The sequence below is a fragment of the Camelus bactrianus genome, chromosome 18 (genome assembly GCF_048773025.1).
Source record: "Camelus bactrianus isolate YW-2024 breed Bactrian camel chromosome 18, ASM4877302v1, whole genome shotgun sequence".
Classification (NCBI taxonomy): Eukaryota; Metazoa; Chordata; class Mammalia; order Artiodactyla; family Camelidae; genus Camelus; species Camelus bactrianus.
In genome coordinates this window covers 2,188,610-2,209,464 of record NC_133556.1, presented here as the reverse complement: position 1 = coordinate 2,209,464, position 20,855 = coordinate 2,188,610, and the positions used below count along the sequence as shown (strand labels likewise).

Genomic DNA, 20,855 nt, shown 5'->3' with positions numbered 1-20,855 from the left:
AAGGAAAATAATAATCAAAAAGTTGAATGTAGGTAAGAGTATGTTATGGCAAAGAACAGGGACACTCTTCCTCAGTTTGGTACAGATCCTCTTGATGTTTTGTATGATCAAGAATCAAAATCCAAAGTGGATATTCACTTAAATGTTTATATTTTAGTTGAAGAGAATATACCCATGTATACAAAACATAACAATGCTCTCCTGTAAAACACTCAGGAGTATCAGTAATAGGGGCAGCCACTGACCTGGGTAAGCCATAACCCTGACACTCTACAGCAGTTCTCACAGGAATAAAGAAATGATGAAATGTATTTGAAGCACTAAAGAAAAAACTCAGGTAAGAATAAGTGATTTTCGCTTTCAAAGATATCATATTTAAGACTCTGGGCCTTTGCTGCAGAAATCCCACTTTGAAAAATCTATCACACAGATACACCAGTACAAGTGTAAAATTACCCACATGTAAGATTATGCAATATTATGCAATATGGACTATTTGGAATAGTAAAAGACTGGAAATGGGACCAAAGCAATCTGGACACAGGTTGACTAAACTATATCCATATAATGAGGTACTATGCAAAGACAGCAGGTAGCAGGGGAAGGAGAAAAGAGAGAATCCCTATGTACTAATATGGAGAGATTTCCAGATTACATTGTTAGGTCGAAAAAAATCAAGTTACAGAAAACATTGTAAGCAATATGCCATCTTTTATATATGACTGGGGGAAATAAGAACATGTGTGTATATTCATTTGTATTTGCAAAGAGAACACAGGAAGAATAGGCAAGAAACTAACAACAGAAGGAGAGAAAATTACAAATCATATCTGATAAGGGTTCAGTTAGTATTCAGAATATAAAAAGAATTCTCACAACCCAACAAAAAGACAATACAATTCAAAGATGGACAAAGAACTTGAGACACTTCTCCAGAAATAATATACAAATGCCTAACGATCATATGACAAGATGCTCAACATCATTAATCATTAGGGAAATGCAAATCAAAACGACCAAGACATACCACTCACACCTACTAGGATTACAAAGTAGGAAAAAAGCACTGGCAAGGATGTGGAAAGACTGGAATTCTCATACATTGCTGGTAGGACTAAAATGGTTCAGCCACTGTGGAAAACAATTTGACAATTTTTCAAAAAGTTAACCATATAATTATCACATGATCTAGCAATTCCACTCCTAGGAATATACCCAAAAGAAATAAAGCCAAGTACTCAAATGCACGTACATACATTTCATAGCTGCATTATTCACAACAGCCAAAAGGTGGAAACAATGCAAATGCCCATCACTGGAAGAATGGATAAACAAATTGCGGCAGACACATACAATAGATTATTATTTAACCATAAAAAGAAATGAAGTACTGATACATGCAACAACATGGATCAACTCTGACAACACTGTTAAGTGAAATAAGCCAGACACAAAAGTTCTCATACTGTATGATTCCATTCATATGAAATACCCAGAATACGTACATGTATACAGACAGAATGTGGATTTGTGGTTGCCCAGGGGGAAGGGCTTGGGGTAGGGGGAGCCGGCAGTTACTGCTAATGGGTACAGGTTCCCTTTGGGTGATGAAAATGTTCTGGAACTAGACAGAGGTGGTGACTGCATAACACTGTGAATGTTACCAAATGTCACTGAGCTATTCACTTTTAAATGGTTAATTTTACGTCATGTGAATGTCACCTCAATTTTAAAAAATATTTTTAAAAGAAATAAGCTAATAAAAATGGTTACCTGTGACAGGGGAGGGGGCAAACAGACTGAAGGGAAGTGTGTAAGTAAGACCTCTCTGTAGACACTCCTACACGGTTTGACCTTTGAATCTGATAAATATGTTCACAAAGCAGTCAAAAACAACTCCACATTAGTTTTATTAAATCTAAGCTTTAAAAAATAACTTCTCTTTTGTTACAACATGACAAGTGTTTCTTTGCAAAGTACTTTCTTTACAGTACCTTTAAGTGTGTTTTGTTTTATTTTGTTTTAAGAGTGTGGCTTTTTTGAGTTCTTACAACAGCATGACAGGTTCTGATACCCTCCCCTGATTTACATTTCTGGGTTGAGACAGGGGTACCAGGACAGGCCAAACTCACTGCCCACAGCCTAACCAGCAGGACCCCATCATCAGCACTGCAACAAATCAACTCAAACTCAATGACCTAGGAAAATCACAGATGAGTTTCTAATTCATTCTGACTTTGATTTTGAGGCTTCTAAGCAATCTGTCAAAAAAAAAATTCTATAGCATCATCTTTCTTCTGGATTTTTTAAGATTTTCGAATTTCAGAAAAAAATTATTTTCACGTATGATAAATACACTTAATAGTTTTCATTCCAAAAGCCTTTAGTAGATAAGCTCTGACAAATCTTCAAGTTTTAGCACAGTAAGATATCCCTACATCCTATGTTATGTTAGCAAAAGTTACATTTCGGAAGAAAAATACAGAACTTGTGATCCTCTCTTTCAAAGTCTACAGGCTACAATCACTTGTCCTCGAGTGCAGGGTTTATAAAGCAAGACTGTTTAGCTTTAGCCACACTGTTCCTTCGGTACCAAGGTACTAATTTCTCTAATTCCTGAGATCTATCAAAACCATTATTTTAAACTTGTTTGTCAAGCATAACCCTATATATAAAGCTTGGTCTTACTGTATAAGCAGCAAAAGATGTATGAAAGGTCTTACTTGATTTCTTAATAAAGATGAGTAGTTGAACAAGTTTCATACCTCAAGCAGGACTTATTCTGGGATAGCTGTAATTATTATTTAAAAGAGAAACTGCTTAAAATACATGATATTTTTACTAAAATCTACAAAGGCCATGAACTGGCATCATAGATTTGGTTTGACTTCTGATGACTTATTTGTAAAGAATAAAAATTAGTCAAAATGCTTCCCCTATCTTTAAGGTTTTCATACACCAACCAAGAAAAAAAAATTAATATTAAACAAGGCCAGTTTTTTTTTTTAAGAAGGACCTCTGACACTGAAATACACAATTCCAAGTGCTAAGCAGCAATTTACAGGAACATGAGTTCTTATTCTGTATAATATAAAAATCTATTTTTTTTAACTTGTAGCTTTCTCCATAGAGTTCAAGGTATTGTATGTAAAGAAGAACAGGGATAGGAAAAAAAAACACTATAACTGCAGAGGAGGGCAAAGATGTCTGGAAATTAGAATGTCTAACTCTTTCAGTACATAAATGCATGTGAGAGGGGTAGGGAGAGAGGGGAAATGTGTATGAAGCAGAAGCATTGGTGCTTCTTAAACCCACACATCAAAATAGAATAGGGCAAGGAGAAATGAATCTGGAAGAATCATTTCAAAAGGCAAAAGAATTATGATTCTGCCACACCATACCCTCCACCACTTCAGGGCAATTCTAAAGTAAAATTCATTTTCTCGCTTTCTCAGAAAGCTTTGGTACAGAGTTGACTCGTCATCTCTTTAAATGTTCAAATTTTCAGAAAAGTAAATGGAAAAAAAAAAAAGGACTGCTAAGAATGGGTTAGATCTAGGCAAATGGAAGAGGAAATCTGATTTTTAACATAGAGGAACAGTAACAAAAGTTAAATCCTTGAAGAGAACATTTCAAATGTATTTCAATTGCTACATTTCTACGTATTTCCTTCAATGATTATAGTTCTACGGCAGAAAAGCTATTTGAGTTGGCAATAAACAGACCAGGGACACGCAGACCATCACCAGGTACCTTGGGAGTGGATAACAGATCCTTCTTCATCGCCACAGCATATGACAGAAACTCAAAAGGGACAAAAACATTAAGATTATCAAACAGTACACGTATGTATCATCCAAGAAGTGAAAACATATCAAGGCCAAGAGGCCAGAAAACACACTCCTGAAGAGAGGATAAAAGAAACCTCTAAAATGTAAGCCAGCTTGCTTAGGCCACACCAGCCAGTGGGTACAGAGGAAATCACACTGATGTGAATTAATACCTTAAACTGGTCAGCTAAGTCCTCAGATGTTCTTACAGGCACTCAACCACCTTAAAAGGCCCTACACAAGTGTTCCTGGGTGCACTAATCCTGAGTGCTCCAAGCATGACAGCTTGGCAGACCCCTGGCAAGAGAGACTCATGCCTCCCCTGTGGAAAAGGGTGGGGGCTTCCTGCAGCCAGACTGTTTACACGCTGAAGCAGAACATTAAAATAGCTTAGTAACGTAGTTCATCTAGTTGATACACACCAAATTTTTTTTTCTTTTTTAAAAACACACCACATTCTGTACTATTTCCTGTGAGGATCCATGGCCTGACTTACCCCTGACAGTTTTAGTTAGCAGTGGGTCGTCGTACCCCTCCCCACCCATGCACACACACACACTCCCTGTCACAACTGGCCCTGGGGACCCGCCTCCTCACACTGCCCCCAGACAGGCCCACAGCTGAAGTGCTGCAGAGGCATCTCAGGCCCACATCTATTACTCTCTGCCAGCTGCCACCTGTGTCCGTATCTCAGCTCCACCCCAGCTGAAATCCCAATCACAAAAAGATTCATCCTGTCTAGTGACCTCAATAAATTTGATTGCCAATATTAAATTCACTCCAGAGTGCCATCAAGAGAAATAATCCCTCTCTGTTGAGGTTTTATGCTAAACAACAATTGATGGTACCTAACGCAATGGCAGGAAGGGTATGATAGGTCAGTAAAGTCATCAGCAAGCCAAGAAACCTCAAAAGTAAAAGAAATACATAACATTATTTACAGGGGAGAAGGTGGGGAGGGAAAAGGCAGAGAATATAAAAAACAGATTGGAAGAAAAGGACAATCAAGGAAAGTCAAAAGGTCAAGAAACATGTAATGCCTTCTGTGTATTTTATTTTAGTTGAAGAAAGAGAAACACACTAGGGGTTCATTTGATCTGAAAAATTAATGAACACAATAATAGTTATGATTTATTAAAGGAAGACACTGTGCTAAATGCTTTGCATACGTTAACTCTTCTAATCCTTATAAAAAACCTTGTGCAGAGATATTAACTTTTCATTTGATAAATGAGCAACTGAAACAGACAGGTTATGTAATTTGCCCAAGGTCGCACAGCTTATAAAGGCAGAGCCAGGATTTGAACTCAGCTCTAAGAGTCATGACACCATCACATTATAATGCCAATATACTACATCCAATGGCTGAAAAGCACATTTTCTATGTAGGTATTTTAAAATGAAATATATCTGTATTTGCTTATATGAAATGATCTCTAAGATACATTATTAAATGAAAAAAGACAACTATTCTGAGGCCAGTCTCCCAAGTATGTAACGGTATGCTACTATTTGTATAAAGCCAAAGAGTGGGAGAAAAGATAGGCATCTATGGTTGCTTTACACATAAAATATCACTGAACAAATATTCAGACTGGGAACAGTAACGACCTCAAGCAGAAGGGACCAAAGGACTGAGGAACAGAAAAGTAGATCCTTTTCACTACATATACTTTGGTAGGATACAAAACCCATGCGTGCAACTTTTCATGAGGAGTAAGCATTACATAATAAAATATAACTGTAAAGTAAAAACCTGTCATGAAAGGATACATTAAGCCTCCTTGCTTACCAAAGATAAATAAAATAGAAGCTTAAGAACCACAAAGGCACACATATTTTAATACACCATCTTCTCTAGATGTCTCCACCTGTAGAAGGTACCTATTGACAATGTTCGCATCCTAAACATAGACCACATGTGCTATCACACAAAGAAAGGACAAATTCTGCTGAACATGGGAAGAGAGACTGCAGGTAGGAAACCCTAACGAGATAGGGAAGTACAACGGCCACTCAGAAACAGTAAGCCGAGAGAGACAGGAACAGGCAGGCGCAAGCCTGCTCCTGGCGGGCCTGGAGAAGCACGGCTGTAGAACGCAGCAGAGCCTTGGAAAGAGGGAAGGAAGATACAGGCACATAAGCACCTAAAGCAAGGTAAGGGAATGGAATTCTCACTTTCCACTTAGTCTGGAAAGATGAAAACAAAATCAGAATAGGCAAAGACCAATTCCATTTGTTGTAATTCCATGAATAACATGTCCATTCAGAATCAATATATGTTCTTTTGCTTGTCTTGAAATATTTACCTTTAGAATCAGTACAATTTTTAACTTATAGTGCAATTCAAAATTACTGGCAATGCTTAGTAAGCCCTCCCATTTAAAAGGTTTGAATATTGTTTGCTCAAAGAAAAGCAACTGCAGCTAGCTTAAGCAAATGGGTGACATACCAGAAAACAGACTTGAGGAAAAGCTGAACATACAAATTTGGGGACAGACAAAACACAGAGCAGCTCTGAGGTGGCAAGATTTGTAAAACTCCATGAAAACAAGTCAAGATGACACAACAGAGAAATGGCCCCTGGGCCCTGCTGTATACCAGGGCCATTCTCACAAAATGGTGCCTTTTGTTGCCTACTACATTACTGCATTCATACGTAACAATCTCCTAATTTGCATTTATATTTAATATAAATTTATAGATAATTCATAATTTATGAAAACATTTAAATTTAAAATCACTAATTTTCATTTACAAACGACATGCTTCAAAGTTTTCATAAAGAGTACCATAGAAAACTTGAATTTATTAAATGTATTCAATATCAGAGTGGTTATTGGGAGAATGACACTAGAATCATAAAACAAAGATTAAATGGCACTAATCAAAAATCGATGGTACAAATGTGTTTATCAATCCATCTTTCAAAGGAGTTTTTGTTATTACAATGAGCCTGTAATTTAAGATACTGCATGCCTTTTTCAAGTAGATGAACAAAATAAGACCCAGAAACAGTCATTTAAGTTTCCTCAAATAGAAAAAAACAAAAAACAAAAAAAACCCAAACTCTCAGGTCCCCATTAATGCAACCTCAGCCTGAACCACTAAACCATGGTAAATAATTGCCTTCATAATTTTTTAAAAGTTATAAAATACTTATTGTTTGAAACTTAGAAAGTGCATAAAAAAAGAAAAATTTCCCGTAACACATATAAAAGCTCTTTAAGCAGGACAGTCTACTTCTTTACTCGCCATATATATTATGAAACAGTAATTTCTTATCCATTTCTGACTTAAAATTATACCCCTATTACTTTTTTAATCTATTACACTTTTCTGTAAGATTTTATATCATTTCTTATTTCAAATGCAATCTAAGCCCATTACAGAAAATCTGAAATTAGAGAAAAATCAAAGGAAATAAAGTCACTAAGAGACAGCTGCTGCCGGAATCTTGGCACACTGCCTTGGCCCAGACCCTTTTCTACCCACATCTGTATGAATGACCCTAAGTCAGAAACTTCCCACCACGTGTGCTCACATCACACACAAAGGGCAGCAAAGCCGAAGAACAGGGACTCTGGAATCAGCTAGCACTGCATTCAAAACCCAGGTGCACCACTTAAGTGGGTGACCTTAACTTCTCTGCACCTCAGTTTCCTCATCTGTAAAATAGAGCTGCACAGAAACACCGTAACACACTGCCTAGTGCATGAGAACACTCAACAACGACAAGCTATTGCACTGTTACACATCATGTATAACCTCATTTTTTACCTAATATATTCTGAAAATCTTTCCATGTCAATTAGATCCAGTCCTACAATATTTTTTTAATACCAACATAGTACAACAGTTTTCTTATGTGCCACATCAGCCACTAGAAAAGATGTCAGGAAAATTCAGATCCTCACCATTTTGGTCAGGGTTGCCAGACACTATCACACATAGGACAGAGGATTCCAACCAACCCAGCTTGTTCCCGAAAAGAGGGGAATGAGAGTCAGAGCAGGTTAAGACTCCCATTCCTCCACTAGATGATCTGAAAGAAGTCACAGGGCAAAAGGGGTTTGGTTGTTTTGGATTTTTTTAATGTATTTTATTGCCAACAATATTTGTGATGAAATTCAGCTTATTGACCTCAAGAAAGAGTAAGTTATAAAGCAAAAAACTTGTGTTTAAAAAAACTCATAAGTTACCTCATTTTCAGCTAATAAAATACTAAACTATGAATTTTAAGTTGCTACAAAGGATCCATCTACATAGAAACATACCACTATTTATGTTCCACACTTGTGATCCCACAGAGAACAGCAAAGTTAAAGATGTAGATGACCACTGGCTTTCTGACTATAATACCGTGATACTAGATTTAAGTAATTTTCAAAGGTCAGGAGTTGGTCAAAACCAACCAGCCAACCATATCAAGGTGACACAAAATGGCAAATGTCTACATTCTCGTCTGATACTTATCGTCAATCATTGAGTGACTTCATACCTGAAACATAGTCCTCCCTCCACATGCATGCTTCACTTCAAATGTTGTTAAATGTAGTTTACCCTTGTGCATTTGACCTAGCTCTCTGAGAGCTAAGACCCAAGTCCCATTTTTCCACAGCTAAGACCCCAATTTGGAATGTAAAGGAGGTGATTTTGGAATGTGTTATCTAAACATGAAGGTCTTGGTGTTTGGTCCTACCCAGTGAGAATGCTGTCATTACCTAGACACTGAGTTCCTCACTCCTGCTGCTCAGTCTCTTTCTACCTGAATCCTTCATGTTCTCAAGTGCTAAGCTGAATCCCCAGACTCTAACACGACCTGCCTGCTTGTATCCCCACTAAATTGCTATTTAAGCTGATCTCCTAGATTCTCCTCTGTCTTAGCACTTTGCTGTCTGTACTTCACTCCCTTCTTCAGCTTTCAGTTTCTTTCTTCTTGAAGTACATCTTTTAGTAGTTCCTTCTGCAAATCTCTTCAAGCGATCAACTTCATCCTTATCTACAAAGCTTTCATTTCACTTTTACTCTTGAATATTACTTCATATGGATATAGAATGCCAGGTTGGAGTTTGTTTCTCCTCCAAAGCACTTTGAAGATATATTCGATCATCTTCTGTTACCAAAATGTCTTCCAGTCTAGAAAATGGCTTTCCTCAAGTTGCTTCTTTCTTGTTTCTTGCGTTTCATCTACAACATATCTAGGTATGGATTTATTTTTATTTATCCTCCTCAGGGTTTGCTTTGCTTCTTAGACCTGAGAACTCAAGCCTTGTATTTATTATGGAAATCTCTCAGCCATTGTATCTTTGGATAGTATCTCTCCCACTCTATTTCCTCTTTCTAGAAGCTCACAGAAGGTAATACTGAACTTTCTCAAACTAAAGTTCATGAGTTTTAACCACTCATTTTCCATCTCTTTATCCATCAGTACTGTATTCCAAGCAACTTCCTCAGAACTCCTCAATGACTAATAGTTTTCAATTATATCTAGTCAGCTGTTTAACCTGTCCATCAAGGTTGAGGTTTCTAGGAATTCTATTTGGCTTCTTTCCAAATCTCTGTGTTACTTTTCCTAATCCGTGACATTCTTTCATTGCAGTCTTACCCTCTTTGTCTCTAGTAATTTCAACCCAATGGTTTCCGTCCTGTGTCCCAGGAGCACCACCTGGAGTACCAATTCTCCTATATACAACATCTGCCAAATCTCCTTCAGAGTGATTCGTTTCCTTGTGTGGCTGGCAATGCTTCATTGCAGGGTCCTCTTTAGCATGAGTTGTTTCTTCAAGAGTCCTAGGTTGTTCATCTGCTCTGCAGGACAGTTTCACACTTAATTTCTGAGGGCTCCATTGGTCCCCGTAGTTCTGGACCGGATTTTGTGCTAACATCTCAGCTTGAGGGTTAGCTGCACTGTAAGCAATGTTAAATTTTAACCTACATTGTGAAGTGCAGCTTTTCTCTATTTTTATTCCTAATTATGCAAAACCCCAGGAAGAGAGCATTTTTTTTGCACTTCCTCAGCCCAGTGGGCAAGGCTTTTCTAGTCTTTTCACAGATAAGACACCTTCGAGGTTTTACACAGGAGGACCTCAACTCCATCTTCCTTCTTTATGCAGACCTAAGGCCATGTTCCTTCATGAGACCTTCAGGACCAAGCTCTTGGGGTCTACACCCAGATCTGAAACCACCACAGGCCTTGAGCTCCCAATTATACCTTCACTTTGAATTCTCTCTTCACTTCTGGCTCTTGGGACCTCCTGGTTTATCAGACTCAGGAATGCCTTTGTTTGTCCTTGCTAGATTTTTGTCCGCAGTTTCGATGTGTCTGCAGCAAGGGTGGGAGTAGAAGTCCTCTGTATCAGCTCTGGCAGCGGTGTTGCTAGAAGCCTCCAGTAGTCACAAAATATGAAACTGTGAAATGATCACTTCAGAGAATTGTGATGATTACTTACCATTTTGCCAGATGACAACAGCCATTTTTTTTTCAGCCTTGAGAACAGTTTTCAAATTGGAAAAAATAAATATTCCCAAGGCATTTTAAGATCATTCTGTCACTACACACTTCAAATGTCTTCATAGTTCTTTTCTTGCTTGAGAATTTTAGCAGTATGAGAAAAACACACCTGTTGACTCCATTTTCTCCCTACCCATTCATTCTGTAATCAGCTTCAATCTGCTTTATAGTCCTACAACTTTAGTCCAATTATACTCAAGAAGATTAACATTTCCCACCTAATCAACAAATCCAATGGCCTTTGTGGTCCTCGTATTAAATTCACTCCCACCAACCCAACCTCTTCCTTCTTCAATTCATGCCACATTAATATTACTATACTGTAGTCATGACAACTGTTTACACTGTTCGCACTTCCCATTCCTTCCTACAGTGGCTCATTAATACCCAGTATTATGAGAAAAGACAAAATGAATGAGGCATGATTCCTGTTCACAAAAGTGTAAACAACAATACCACCGCCTAGCACTTACTGGATGCACATCGCGTACTTGGTAAGGCGCTGAACACCTTATCTGTGATCATATCAATTGATCCTCACAGTAGCTGTGTGAAGTAGGTACAATTATGAAGTAGGTACAATTGTACAATTACACTTCAGGGATGAGAAATAACACTGAAAGGTTAAGTAGCCAACCCAAGGGAAGCACAGCAAGCTTTTATGAGTCAGCTTTATTTGATGCCAAGCCCATCCTCTTAAACAACATGCTATAGTACCTATACAAATATTTATACCAAAAGCCAAAAACTCTCCTCTGATTGCAAAACTCATATCTAAACACCATCTTAACAGCTCTGTCTGGATGCCTCAAAGGTGCCTCCCATTAATATATTCAAAACCAAAATCACAATCATACCGCCCAAACTGAAGTGGTCTAACTTCAGTGAATGACTGCCCTAATCAACCCGTCATGCAAGTCAGAAACCTGGACATCGCCCTAGACATATCCTCACTCACCCTCAATATCCAACTGAGTTCTGTCCCTGTGTGCCTACTTCTGCCCTCTCCATCTCCAACACTACCACCCTGGCCCAAGCTACTTCTTCCTCTTACCCCAACTGCTGATACAGTCGAACTCGTCTACAGTCATTCGTTCTGGTTTCTTCCAACCTATTTGAAATTTTGCAACCAAAATGCTTTTTTCTTCTCAAGATTATGCTTTTAAAATACAAACCTGACCATTCTACAAATTTCACAAGCAACAGGAATGCAAAGACTGGTGACAGCCGAGTTTCAGACACAAAGAGAAAGGCGGTTTCAGTGAGAATCAGGAAGGACCTAAAAAAAAAGAAAAGAAAGAAAGAAAGAGAGAGAGAGAGAGAGAAATCCATCCAGATGTTAAAAAAAGAAAAGAAGAAGAAGAAGAAGAAGAGGACCTGAGCACAGAAATGGAAGCAAACAGATGATGACAAAGAGGACAGCACCTGAGGGGTTCCCAATACTTGGCTCTCTTATTCCTGACCTGGGGCTGACTCCTTAGTTTGCCGAGCTTCAAGGTATTATTCTTGTGTGATACCCCAAGATGCCACCAATGAAATCCCCTTTTTCTTAAGTAGCTCAGACTGATTTTCTAGTTTGCAACCAAGAGAGTCTTATCTAAGAAAGAAAAAACCCTCAGAAGAGCCAAAACAACACACTTAGAAAAAGGGGACATGCCTACAAGGTGAAAAATAAAACAAATTCCTCATAAAGTAAAAACACCTTTGGCCAGAAACTATATAAAGATGTTCAATGTTTGTAAACTCGTGTGTCTCCTCCTTTTAAAGGTGTTACATAAAATGCTGGAGGGTAAGAGCTATGTTTTCTTTTATGTTCTTCAAACCATCACAGCTATAGTAGAGCTAAATGCTAAATTTAAAAAATTAGTAGTAAAAGCACGACTGTACAAAAACATAAATCATAAAGTTGCATCCTTGGAAACCCACTCCCTCTGGGAACAGTTTATTCATGCGCTCGTGTAAATAAAATGTCTTTTTTCTAGTAATACGTTACCACTACTCTATTTCCTGGTTGTGATTTGCATTGTAAGGTATTATAAACTCACCCTGCTCATAGCTAAGAATTTTATATATTGCACAAGTACTCTGAAAAGCACTGTACCATGGAAGGGAAAAAAACAGCTATGGAAACTAGGGATTACATCGTATATAAACACTTTTTCTGTTGCCATCTGGTGGCTCATATACTAATTCAACATTGACACCCATTGTACAGAAAGGCTTGGCCCACAAAATCAAATCTCCTATTTTTTTGCATCACATTTAACACCTGGGGGGAGGCAAGATAGAACTGACCTTCACTTTGAAAACAGTCCCTCTCTCATGAAAACACATACAAAATAAATTAAGGATCACACTAAAGAGAAAAGCACACAGACACCTGTGGTTATGACCATCCTTATCTAAGTATGAGTAGGTTATACCTATGTGATATAAGCTATGATATCCCTCCTCATCCCAAGGCTGTTTCCTAACTAGCCTCCTTGGGTTGGTAAAATTCTTAATAAAGGCCACTGATGGCACTCCCCTAGTAGCCATACTCCTCTTCCAGTTGCCATAGTTACTCCTTAGTTGCCTTGCTATATTTTTCTTGGAAAGATCATTCATTTTGGTGAAAATCAAGCTTACATATTTGAGAGTTTCCAAACGTCTCACAATAAAGAATCATGCCTAGAATACAGAGGAGCGTTCTGAAAGGGCGAAAAGGCAACAAAATACTGCACCAAAGGCTAAATTTGTCTGCATAATAATATGGGCCCAGGAGTCCAGCCCATTCTCTAAAGCCCATCTCTCCAAAGGCTGGCCTTGTCAGTTAAAACAGACACACAAGAAAGCCAAAAACACTGCAGAAACTAGTCTTAGCCCTTGTTCAACAAGCTAATCTCCAAAGATCAGTATGTTAGTAGATTTACTTGACTGATGTATTTGTTATCAAGAAATTGGATTATTTAATTGATAGCTGTTATCTTCACTAAACATTGTCTATATATCACCAGAGTGCCAGCTAAGCCTGTTAAAGTGAAAAATAATTGTTGTGTTAATTTTGAGGGCCTTCTAATTTACTCAAAGTCCCTAATGAAGACAATTAACCAACATGACATTAGGATGAACCCAGAAACATCAACAGACACCATCTACTAATCTCTTTAATTACTGATGGTCACTGTCCAGTAAACATTCTTGTATTACTAATTCATATCTTTTTCAATTTCTCACTGCATTAATTACCTCCCTAGATTTCAATTAGTCTTGCCCTTTCTTCTTTCAGACATTTAAATAAATAAGCATCTAACATTTTAAAGAAATTTATTTCTCCAAACTTCAAACTTACACTGATAAATTAAGTCACTAATTCATCTTACAGAACCTAACACTTTGAGCATGAACCATTTGCAGGCTAGAGTAAATATAGCATGTGTAAGACAGCAGCACCTAAGGAGAAATATTATATTGCATCTTAGTTGTCTTCGACATTGTAAATACCATGGCAAAAGTAAAATGAAGAGAATTCAATTTTAAGAGCTAAGACATATAGAGTTACAGAATCCCCAGATAGAATACTCACCTAGAGAGTCTGGTGAGGGCAGAAAGGATATGACAAAATATAGAAGATCAAAGACTCAGAGCAGAGCAATTCTGAAGATCTAGTATAACCTCCAACTCTTACAGGTGAGAAAATCAACTCTGAGGCTAAAAGATCTGCTCACAGTGCAAGTTAGTTACAGAATGGAATGAAAATCAGGTCTACTGGCACTTGGCCCAATGCCTTTTCCATTCACCACATCCCTGTTTCTGAGAAAGCTTTATAAAAATATTCTCATTCCCACAATACCCACAGGAGACCCTGGGGACAGGGGCCTGGAGGCAGGCTAAGGCAATGAAACTCTGGTTTTAGAGCAGCCTGTCAGTAGGTCGGACCACCTAAATACCAGAACAGCAAACATATAAACAAGGGTTTCCTGAAGCAGTACTCCCAAAACATTTTTAATTTTTGTATTTGAATACAGTAAGAATAGCATTAAAATAATGAAGCTGTAAGACTAATAATATATTTCTCCAAAACATGTCTCAGGTATGGAATCAATAAATGGCAGGTAAGTATCTGCCAAACTATGACACACTCTTGCATTTCAGGGAATCATTAAAAAACAGAAGACTAATTTTTATGTGCTACTGTTATAACAGGAAGTGCCATCTTCATAGTCCCAGCTGACAAAATATATTCTCTTGGGATCACAGGTACAAATGTTTATAATCTTTTTTATAAAACAAATTTCCAAACTGAGGGGGAGATTTAAGAAAATGCCTTATAGAAACGATGAAGTAAAATTACTATTACAATAAAAGAGACTACACATATTAAAATGCGCAGGTACAGTAGATAAAAATACACCATCACTGACTAGGAGTATTTAACCAGATCATAAAACTTATATCAACGTCTTTAGTTGTTTTTTTTTTTTTAAGATACTTCTACTTTAACTCCTCTTTATACTATACCTTTTCAACTTGATTTTCATTCCCCACCCTCAAGCTCTACTCAATTTTCACGGATTTGGACTTAAAGCTCTGCTCTTACAACTACTGCTTTTCTTACCTCGTACAGAAATGTACATCGTGACCCAGTCAAAACCCAGCTCTGAGCTTTCAGTCTCTGTGTCTGTTCCATTCTCTAGACTTAGTCAGTGGGTATTACTGGCTTCAGAGCTCGGGGATGCCTGGAGGAAGGCTCTGACTCTCCCAACAAAAACAAGGACTCTCAGGATGGACAGAATATAAAGACAACTGGTAGGTAGACTTTAACTACAGTGTCTTGTTTGATTCCACTCAGTCACCCACTTAACTTGTCACGACCGACTGTTTTACTCTAATATTTGCGGACACAGGAAACTTCCAAGCTATGTATAATCCCAGTATGTAGCCAAACTTAACTGTAGTCAGATGAAACACATGCTAACAAAAATCAGTACCTTACAAACCCCACCTCTTACTTTCATTTTAAGGACTTAAATGCATTTACTTGAGTGAGGATAAAATAATTTTCCAAGTGTCCTTCAAAGAAATGGTTAGTACGCTCCCAGTGGCCAATTCTGGAGGGAACAAATCTGCCAATCAACTGCCACAACCCCATTCTCAGCTGGAATTTGACATTTACATTGTAAGAGGAAAAACAAATTCTTTGAAAAGAAAAACACCAAAATGGCAAGTCATGTTATTATGGGAGAGGGATAGGTACACGCAGGGGGTTATGCATATTCTTATTTATTTTGTTTACTATAATTTTTACTATTTTACTGTAACAGTAAATACGGTAACCTGAACCTTGAGGTTGTGTTACTGAAAACAGTGTGTGGAGAGCATCGGCTGCCGTCGTCCCCTCGGCGTGGATCAGACGGCTCCCTCCCCCCACCACAGAGAGCAAGGCTGCGCAGGAGACGCCCCACCCATGGGTTACGAACGCAGCCTGTGGATCAGGCAGCCAGCTTTCCAGTCTGGCTGCACTAGTCCTGAGACCTTAAGTAAATCAGTGAACAGCTTGGTACCTCAGTTTCCTCACAGGTAAAATGAGTACAAAGGGCCACGTGCCTCCCAGGGCTGCCGTGAAGAGGAAACTGGGCCTGCCTGTAAAGCACTTAGCGCTTGGCACACAGGGCTCAGTACAGGTGAGGTGCAGTGGCCACACAGACTGCACGGAGGGTGACAATCACTCATCACTGGATTTACAAAACAGTTACCAACCAAGTGGCCAGCCGCCATCTGTTGAACATGTAGGGGTCTAATAAAACTTAATCAGTAAGTACCTGAGCGAGTACTAAGTGTAGCACTCGCTGTGAAGACTCTAGTGAGGCACGCAGCCTGAACTCAAGCTCCAGTGGAAACTCAAATTACAAAGATTTGAGGAGAAGGGGGCCGGGGGTAAGAGGAACAAGGGAAACAAATCACTTCCAGGGGAACGGGAAGCACCAAGTGCCCAAAAGGAAGCTAGATTTGTATTAAACCCAATTAGCACTGTTTTGAGATTTCTCCAGCAAACCAGTGGCAGAGAAGCCTAATTAGCAGGCCTCACTCAAGGCTTAGATTGGCCCAAGAAAAAGGGTCCAGGTAGGAGTCCAGGTTACAGCAAGTCAGGCTAAGAATGGCAGAGCACTGGGTGAAATTATGGGTTTGGCCAACAAGGATAAAACCATAACAGATACACAAGAATCACCCATGGAGTTTTAAAATCCTCCAAACACCCTCCAGGTTGGAGGTGGAGCCCAGATCAGTGTATTTTTAAATTGCTCTGGTGATTCCGATGCGAACCCCAGAAGAGCACAAAGCAGGAGCTTGACACTGTCAGTAGGAGTAAACAGGATGAGTGACTAAGAAGCTAATTAAGTCTGGAAGAAATTTCAAACTTTGAAATCATGAACACGGAACAAGTGAAAATCAGCTGGAAGTGCAAGGCTCACTGCAACTGGGAAGGTAGGGGGACACACAGACTGTAGAACCACAAGGCTGGACCAAAACAAAGGTAAAAGAAAAATCAAGTCATGTGATCTCATTTTAAAGGATTACAGCAATGGTTCTCAAACTTCGCTGAACACTGGAACCACCTGAGGAGTTTTTAAATCTCCTGATGCTCAGGTCAAACCACAAGTCAATTAAAACAAACTCCGGAATTGAGATCCAGGCCTCAGTATTGTTTAAAGCTCCCAGGTGATTCCAGCGCGCAAACAAGTTCAAGAAACACAGGGTAAGAGAGGTTCCAGGAAATCAGCAGGCAAAGAGAGATGAGGAATAACAAGGCAGTCCAAGACAGTGGTTCTTAAGCTCTGGGGTGTATCAGAATCCCCTGGAAGCAAGCTCATTTCTTCAATGTGGCTTGCTGAAGAACAAAAGGAGCTGGCCCTGTACAGGTTCACCAAATCCCCCAGACACACAACAAACTTCGAGAACCACGGGCCCCAGTGACTGGAAATAACTCACAAGGAGAAACTGAGAACTAAGAATGGTCCCAAAGTAGTAACTGAGAGGAGCATTCCTCGCCCTCTCCATCTGATGAATACAACCTTAACATGAGGCTGTGCTGAATATTACCAAGATCAAGAAGCCTGTCAAAGGTCCAGCAGTGAAAATAAGGCACCACAGATTTCACACATATGACACTTATGACCCTGCCATCCTCCATCTCAGAAGGCATCCTTCTGAAACACTCAAGTCTTGCTCCCTGGTGGACCACATACCGAAAGCATGCATTGCCACCTGCCTTTCACAATTAAGAACACTTAGCTCTTTAGGAATCTAGAAAAGTCACAAACATACAACAATAAGCAAAGTACGCAACTCAAATTCTTATTCCTATGTAGAAAGAAACCCCAGGACTATTTCCTTACATTTGGAAAATCTGAACCTGGTATTTCACATAATGGTCAATTATGCCCTCTGCTCATAACTTGGGCTATGTAACGCTATGTAACCTTTACTAGTCAACATTGCACTTTTTTCTCCCAAGATATCATGACCAAGCCTAACCACAAGAAACACCATTAGAAGAAAAACACTGAAAAGAAAAATTAGACATTGCTTCACCTAGCCACAAAGTAACATGCTACTTATGACCCGTTCCAACTTAGTTGTAAGCATTCCATTTAGAATGTTGCATTTTATCTGATAAGATTCAAGAGAATACATTCCCCTTGCATACCACCAACTCATCATCCCATCAGAAATCTGTATAGCAGCACCAGAATTTTCATTTTCAAGATACATGAGCTTTTGTCAAACGGTGACATCTCCCCTATAATATGAATTTTCAATGATATAAAAAATGATGGATATATTACACATTTCACAGAGCACAGAGAACAGAAACCTGTCAATGAATTTAAAATTTGTGACAGCCTATTTGAAATTTTACACTAAAAGATCTGTACACTTTATAAACCATATAAATGTAAAATAGGTACCCACAATTTTTACTGGCGACTAGGAATAAAATAGTCCTCCCTAACAAAGTTTGTTGCCTTAGCATGTTTTTATTAGTTAATGTATTTTCATTAACATTAGTTATACAAGCAACACACTCTGCAGCCTTCAAACTGATAAAAACTTGAAATTTGCATAATATACTTCAAAACAAAGCCAGATTTTTTCCTCCACTGTTTGAACTTGTGCACAAATCTTTAAACGTGTCAGTGTACAGGGCTTACTTATTGCAAAGTGCAAGTCACTGTCTAAAAAAAAAACAATAAACACCGTTTCTATCTTAAAGGTCATCCCTAAGTGACTGAGATACCTTCATTTGAACCCAGCTTCTCTGGCAATCCACAGATCCCATTTTACAAAATGACTTCATAAATGCTTTTCTACCAAAGTCAGTCATTAAGCAAAAAAGCACAAATAAGTGAAATGAAAATTTTCCAAGTAATGGAGGAGAGTTAAATTAACCAGAAACATGGCAATTTGTTTTCATGTTGCAAAACATGAAAGCGGGCATTCATGAAAGCCTGGGGGAGAGGGCGGGGAGGACCACAGTTTGGATAACGAGGTTAAGATTAACTAAAGAATTGCGAGTTCGTTGTTTAGCTATGGGATGACAGGGTTGAGTTCAGACGTTTAAGATGTGATTACACCGAAATCGGGACGTGCCGCCCCTCGCACATCACCTTCCCTGGCCCTGGACGCAGCTAATTCGAGTGCAGAGCTGGCCGCTGGGTGCACCTCCGCCCCTCACTGTGACAGCGGTGTTCCACCCGGCTGGGGACACCGAAGCCGAGTCCCCTAAGCTGCCACAGCAGCGCAGGCAAAGCATGTCCCAGGCCCCCACCAAAGGCTGCCTTAAGACCGTTATTTCTGCCGCTCGCTCGCTCGCTCGCTTGCACCTTTGCTCCTTTCCAGACAAGCAAACTTCAGGGAGAAGGGATGCTGAGCGGTACGGGGTCGCTGCCGGGCCCTCAGAACGTTCACGCAGATGCCAGGGGCAGCGGGGCTCCGGAGAGACGCCGCCTCCCCTTCCGGGCGGTCAGCGGGTCTCGGCAGACGGGCAGCACCCACTTGGGGGTCGGCACCGTCTTCCCCACGCAAGCCCCGGGAGGGGCGGGGGACGAAGCCTCGGGGCGACGCCGCGCGCCCCGAAAGTTCTGCTCCATCAACTGCCGGGCACCCCCTGCGGGCGGGCCCGGGCCTGCGGGGGCCTGGGACGGGGCTGGGACAGGCGGCCCCAGGTGACCGGCACCTGGCACCTGGCGGAGTCGGACGGACGCCCGCCGCCCGGCCGGGAGCGAGCGGCGGGCTCGCAACTCGGAGGCTCGGGGACTCGAAGCGGCACCCGGGCGCGGCCCCGCCGCCCGCCCCGCGCCCCGCACCTACCTTGAGCCAGCGCCCGGAGCAAGTGCAGCTGGAGCGCCGCGAGCGCCCACCATCCGCGCCGCCGGCCCGCGCTCAACTTTGTCGCCGGCCGCCCGCCGCGCTCCCCCGCGTCCTCGCCGGGGCTCCCGGGCGCCGCGCGGGCTCCCCGGGGCCGCCGCCGCCGCTCGGGGCCGGGCAGGGACCCCCGCGGCCGCCCCGGGCCCGCAGCGCCGCCGCCGGCCGCCAGCCGGGCGCCCCGGGCCATGCCGAGGAGCCGCCGACCCCGGCCCCGGCCTCGGGCCCCGCGAGCGGGACGGCGGGCGGTGGCCTCCCCGCCGGGCGGCCGGGTGCGGGGGGCGGCGGGCGCTGAGGGGCGCGGCGGGGGAGAAGTTGTCAGCGGGGAAATTCCTGTTACGGCAGCCCCTCGGCCGGAGCGCCTGGGCCGCGCGGCGTCTCGCGAAGGGTCCGGCGGGCGCTGAGGAGACGCCGCCGCCGCCGCCGCCCCCGCCCGGTGCTGAGGAGAAAGTGCGCCCGCCCGCGCGCCGCCGCTCGCCCTCCGCCGCCGCCGCCGCGCCCCATTCACAGCCCGGCCGCACGCGCCGCCCGCCCGCGCCCGCCGCCGCCGCTGATTGGCCGAGGGGAGGTGGCTCGCAGGCCCCCCCCACGGCCCGCCCCCACGCCCTCTCCTGTTTTCAAACTCGCCGCGCCCGCCCGCCTGGAATTTCGCGCCGGGCCCCGGGCTCGACTCCGGCGGCTTCCCGCGCCGGCTGCGCCCCCTAGGGACGCGCGGCGGGCACTGCAGGCCGGCGCCGGCTCGGCACGCGCGCCCCGGGCGCCTCCCGCGGGGGCGGCTCCGGCCATGCCAGGCCCCGCGGTGCGGGCGGGCAGGCGGGCTGGCGCGCGTGCGGCGGGGGCGAGGGGGGCGCGGGCCGCGGCAGGTTGGCGCGCCCCTGGATGAGCCCCAGCCCGCCCTCCCCGCCGCCCCCGGGAGCCGCCCTCTCCCACCCGCAGGCGCCGTGTTCGGGTGGTTCCGCGCCAAGTTACCGGGACCGCAAACGAAAAACTCTCCATCGGGTTTTCAGTTCCCAGCGACAAAAAACACCTCTGGGCGCAGCCCCGCCGCCTGCTACAAGGAGTGGACGCAGGCTTTGTAGGGGCGTCCAAGGTCATGGGTGGCCTGC

At 42.2% G+C, this 20,855-nt stretch overlaps 1 protein-coding gene across 4 annotated transcripts in view; it reads right to left on the bottom strand.

Annotated features, from left to right (window-relative positions):
• Positions 1 to 20,268, bottom strand: part of SDK1 (sidekick cell adhesion molecule 1) — a 715,898-nt gene extending 695,630 nt beyond the window's left edge. For all 4 annotated transcript variants that reach the window (XM_074345583.1, XM_074345585.1, XM_074345587.1 and 1 more), the window contains exon 1: positions 19,696 to 20,268. In XM_074345583.1, the coding sequence (XP_074201684.1) occupies positions 19,696 to 19,939 (244 nt within the window). In that variant the 5' untranslated portion in view covers positions 19,940 to 20,268. The remainder of the gene's footprint in view (positions 1 to 19,695) is intronic.
• Between the last annotated feature and the right edge of the window lie 587 nt (positions 20,269 to 20,855).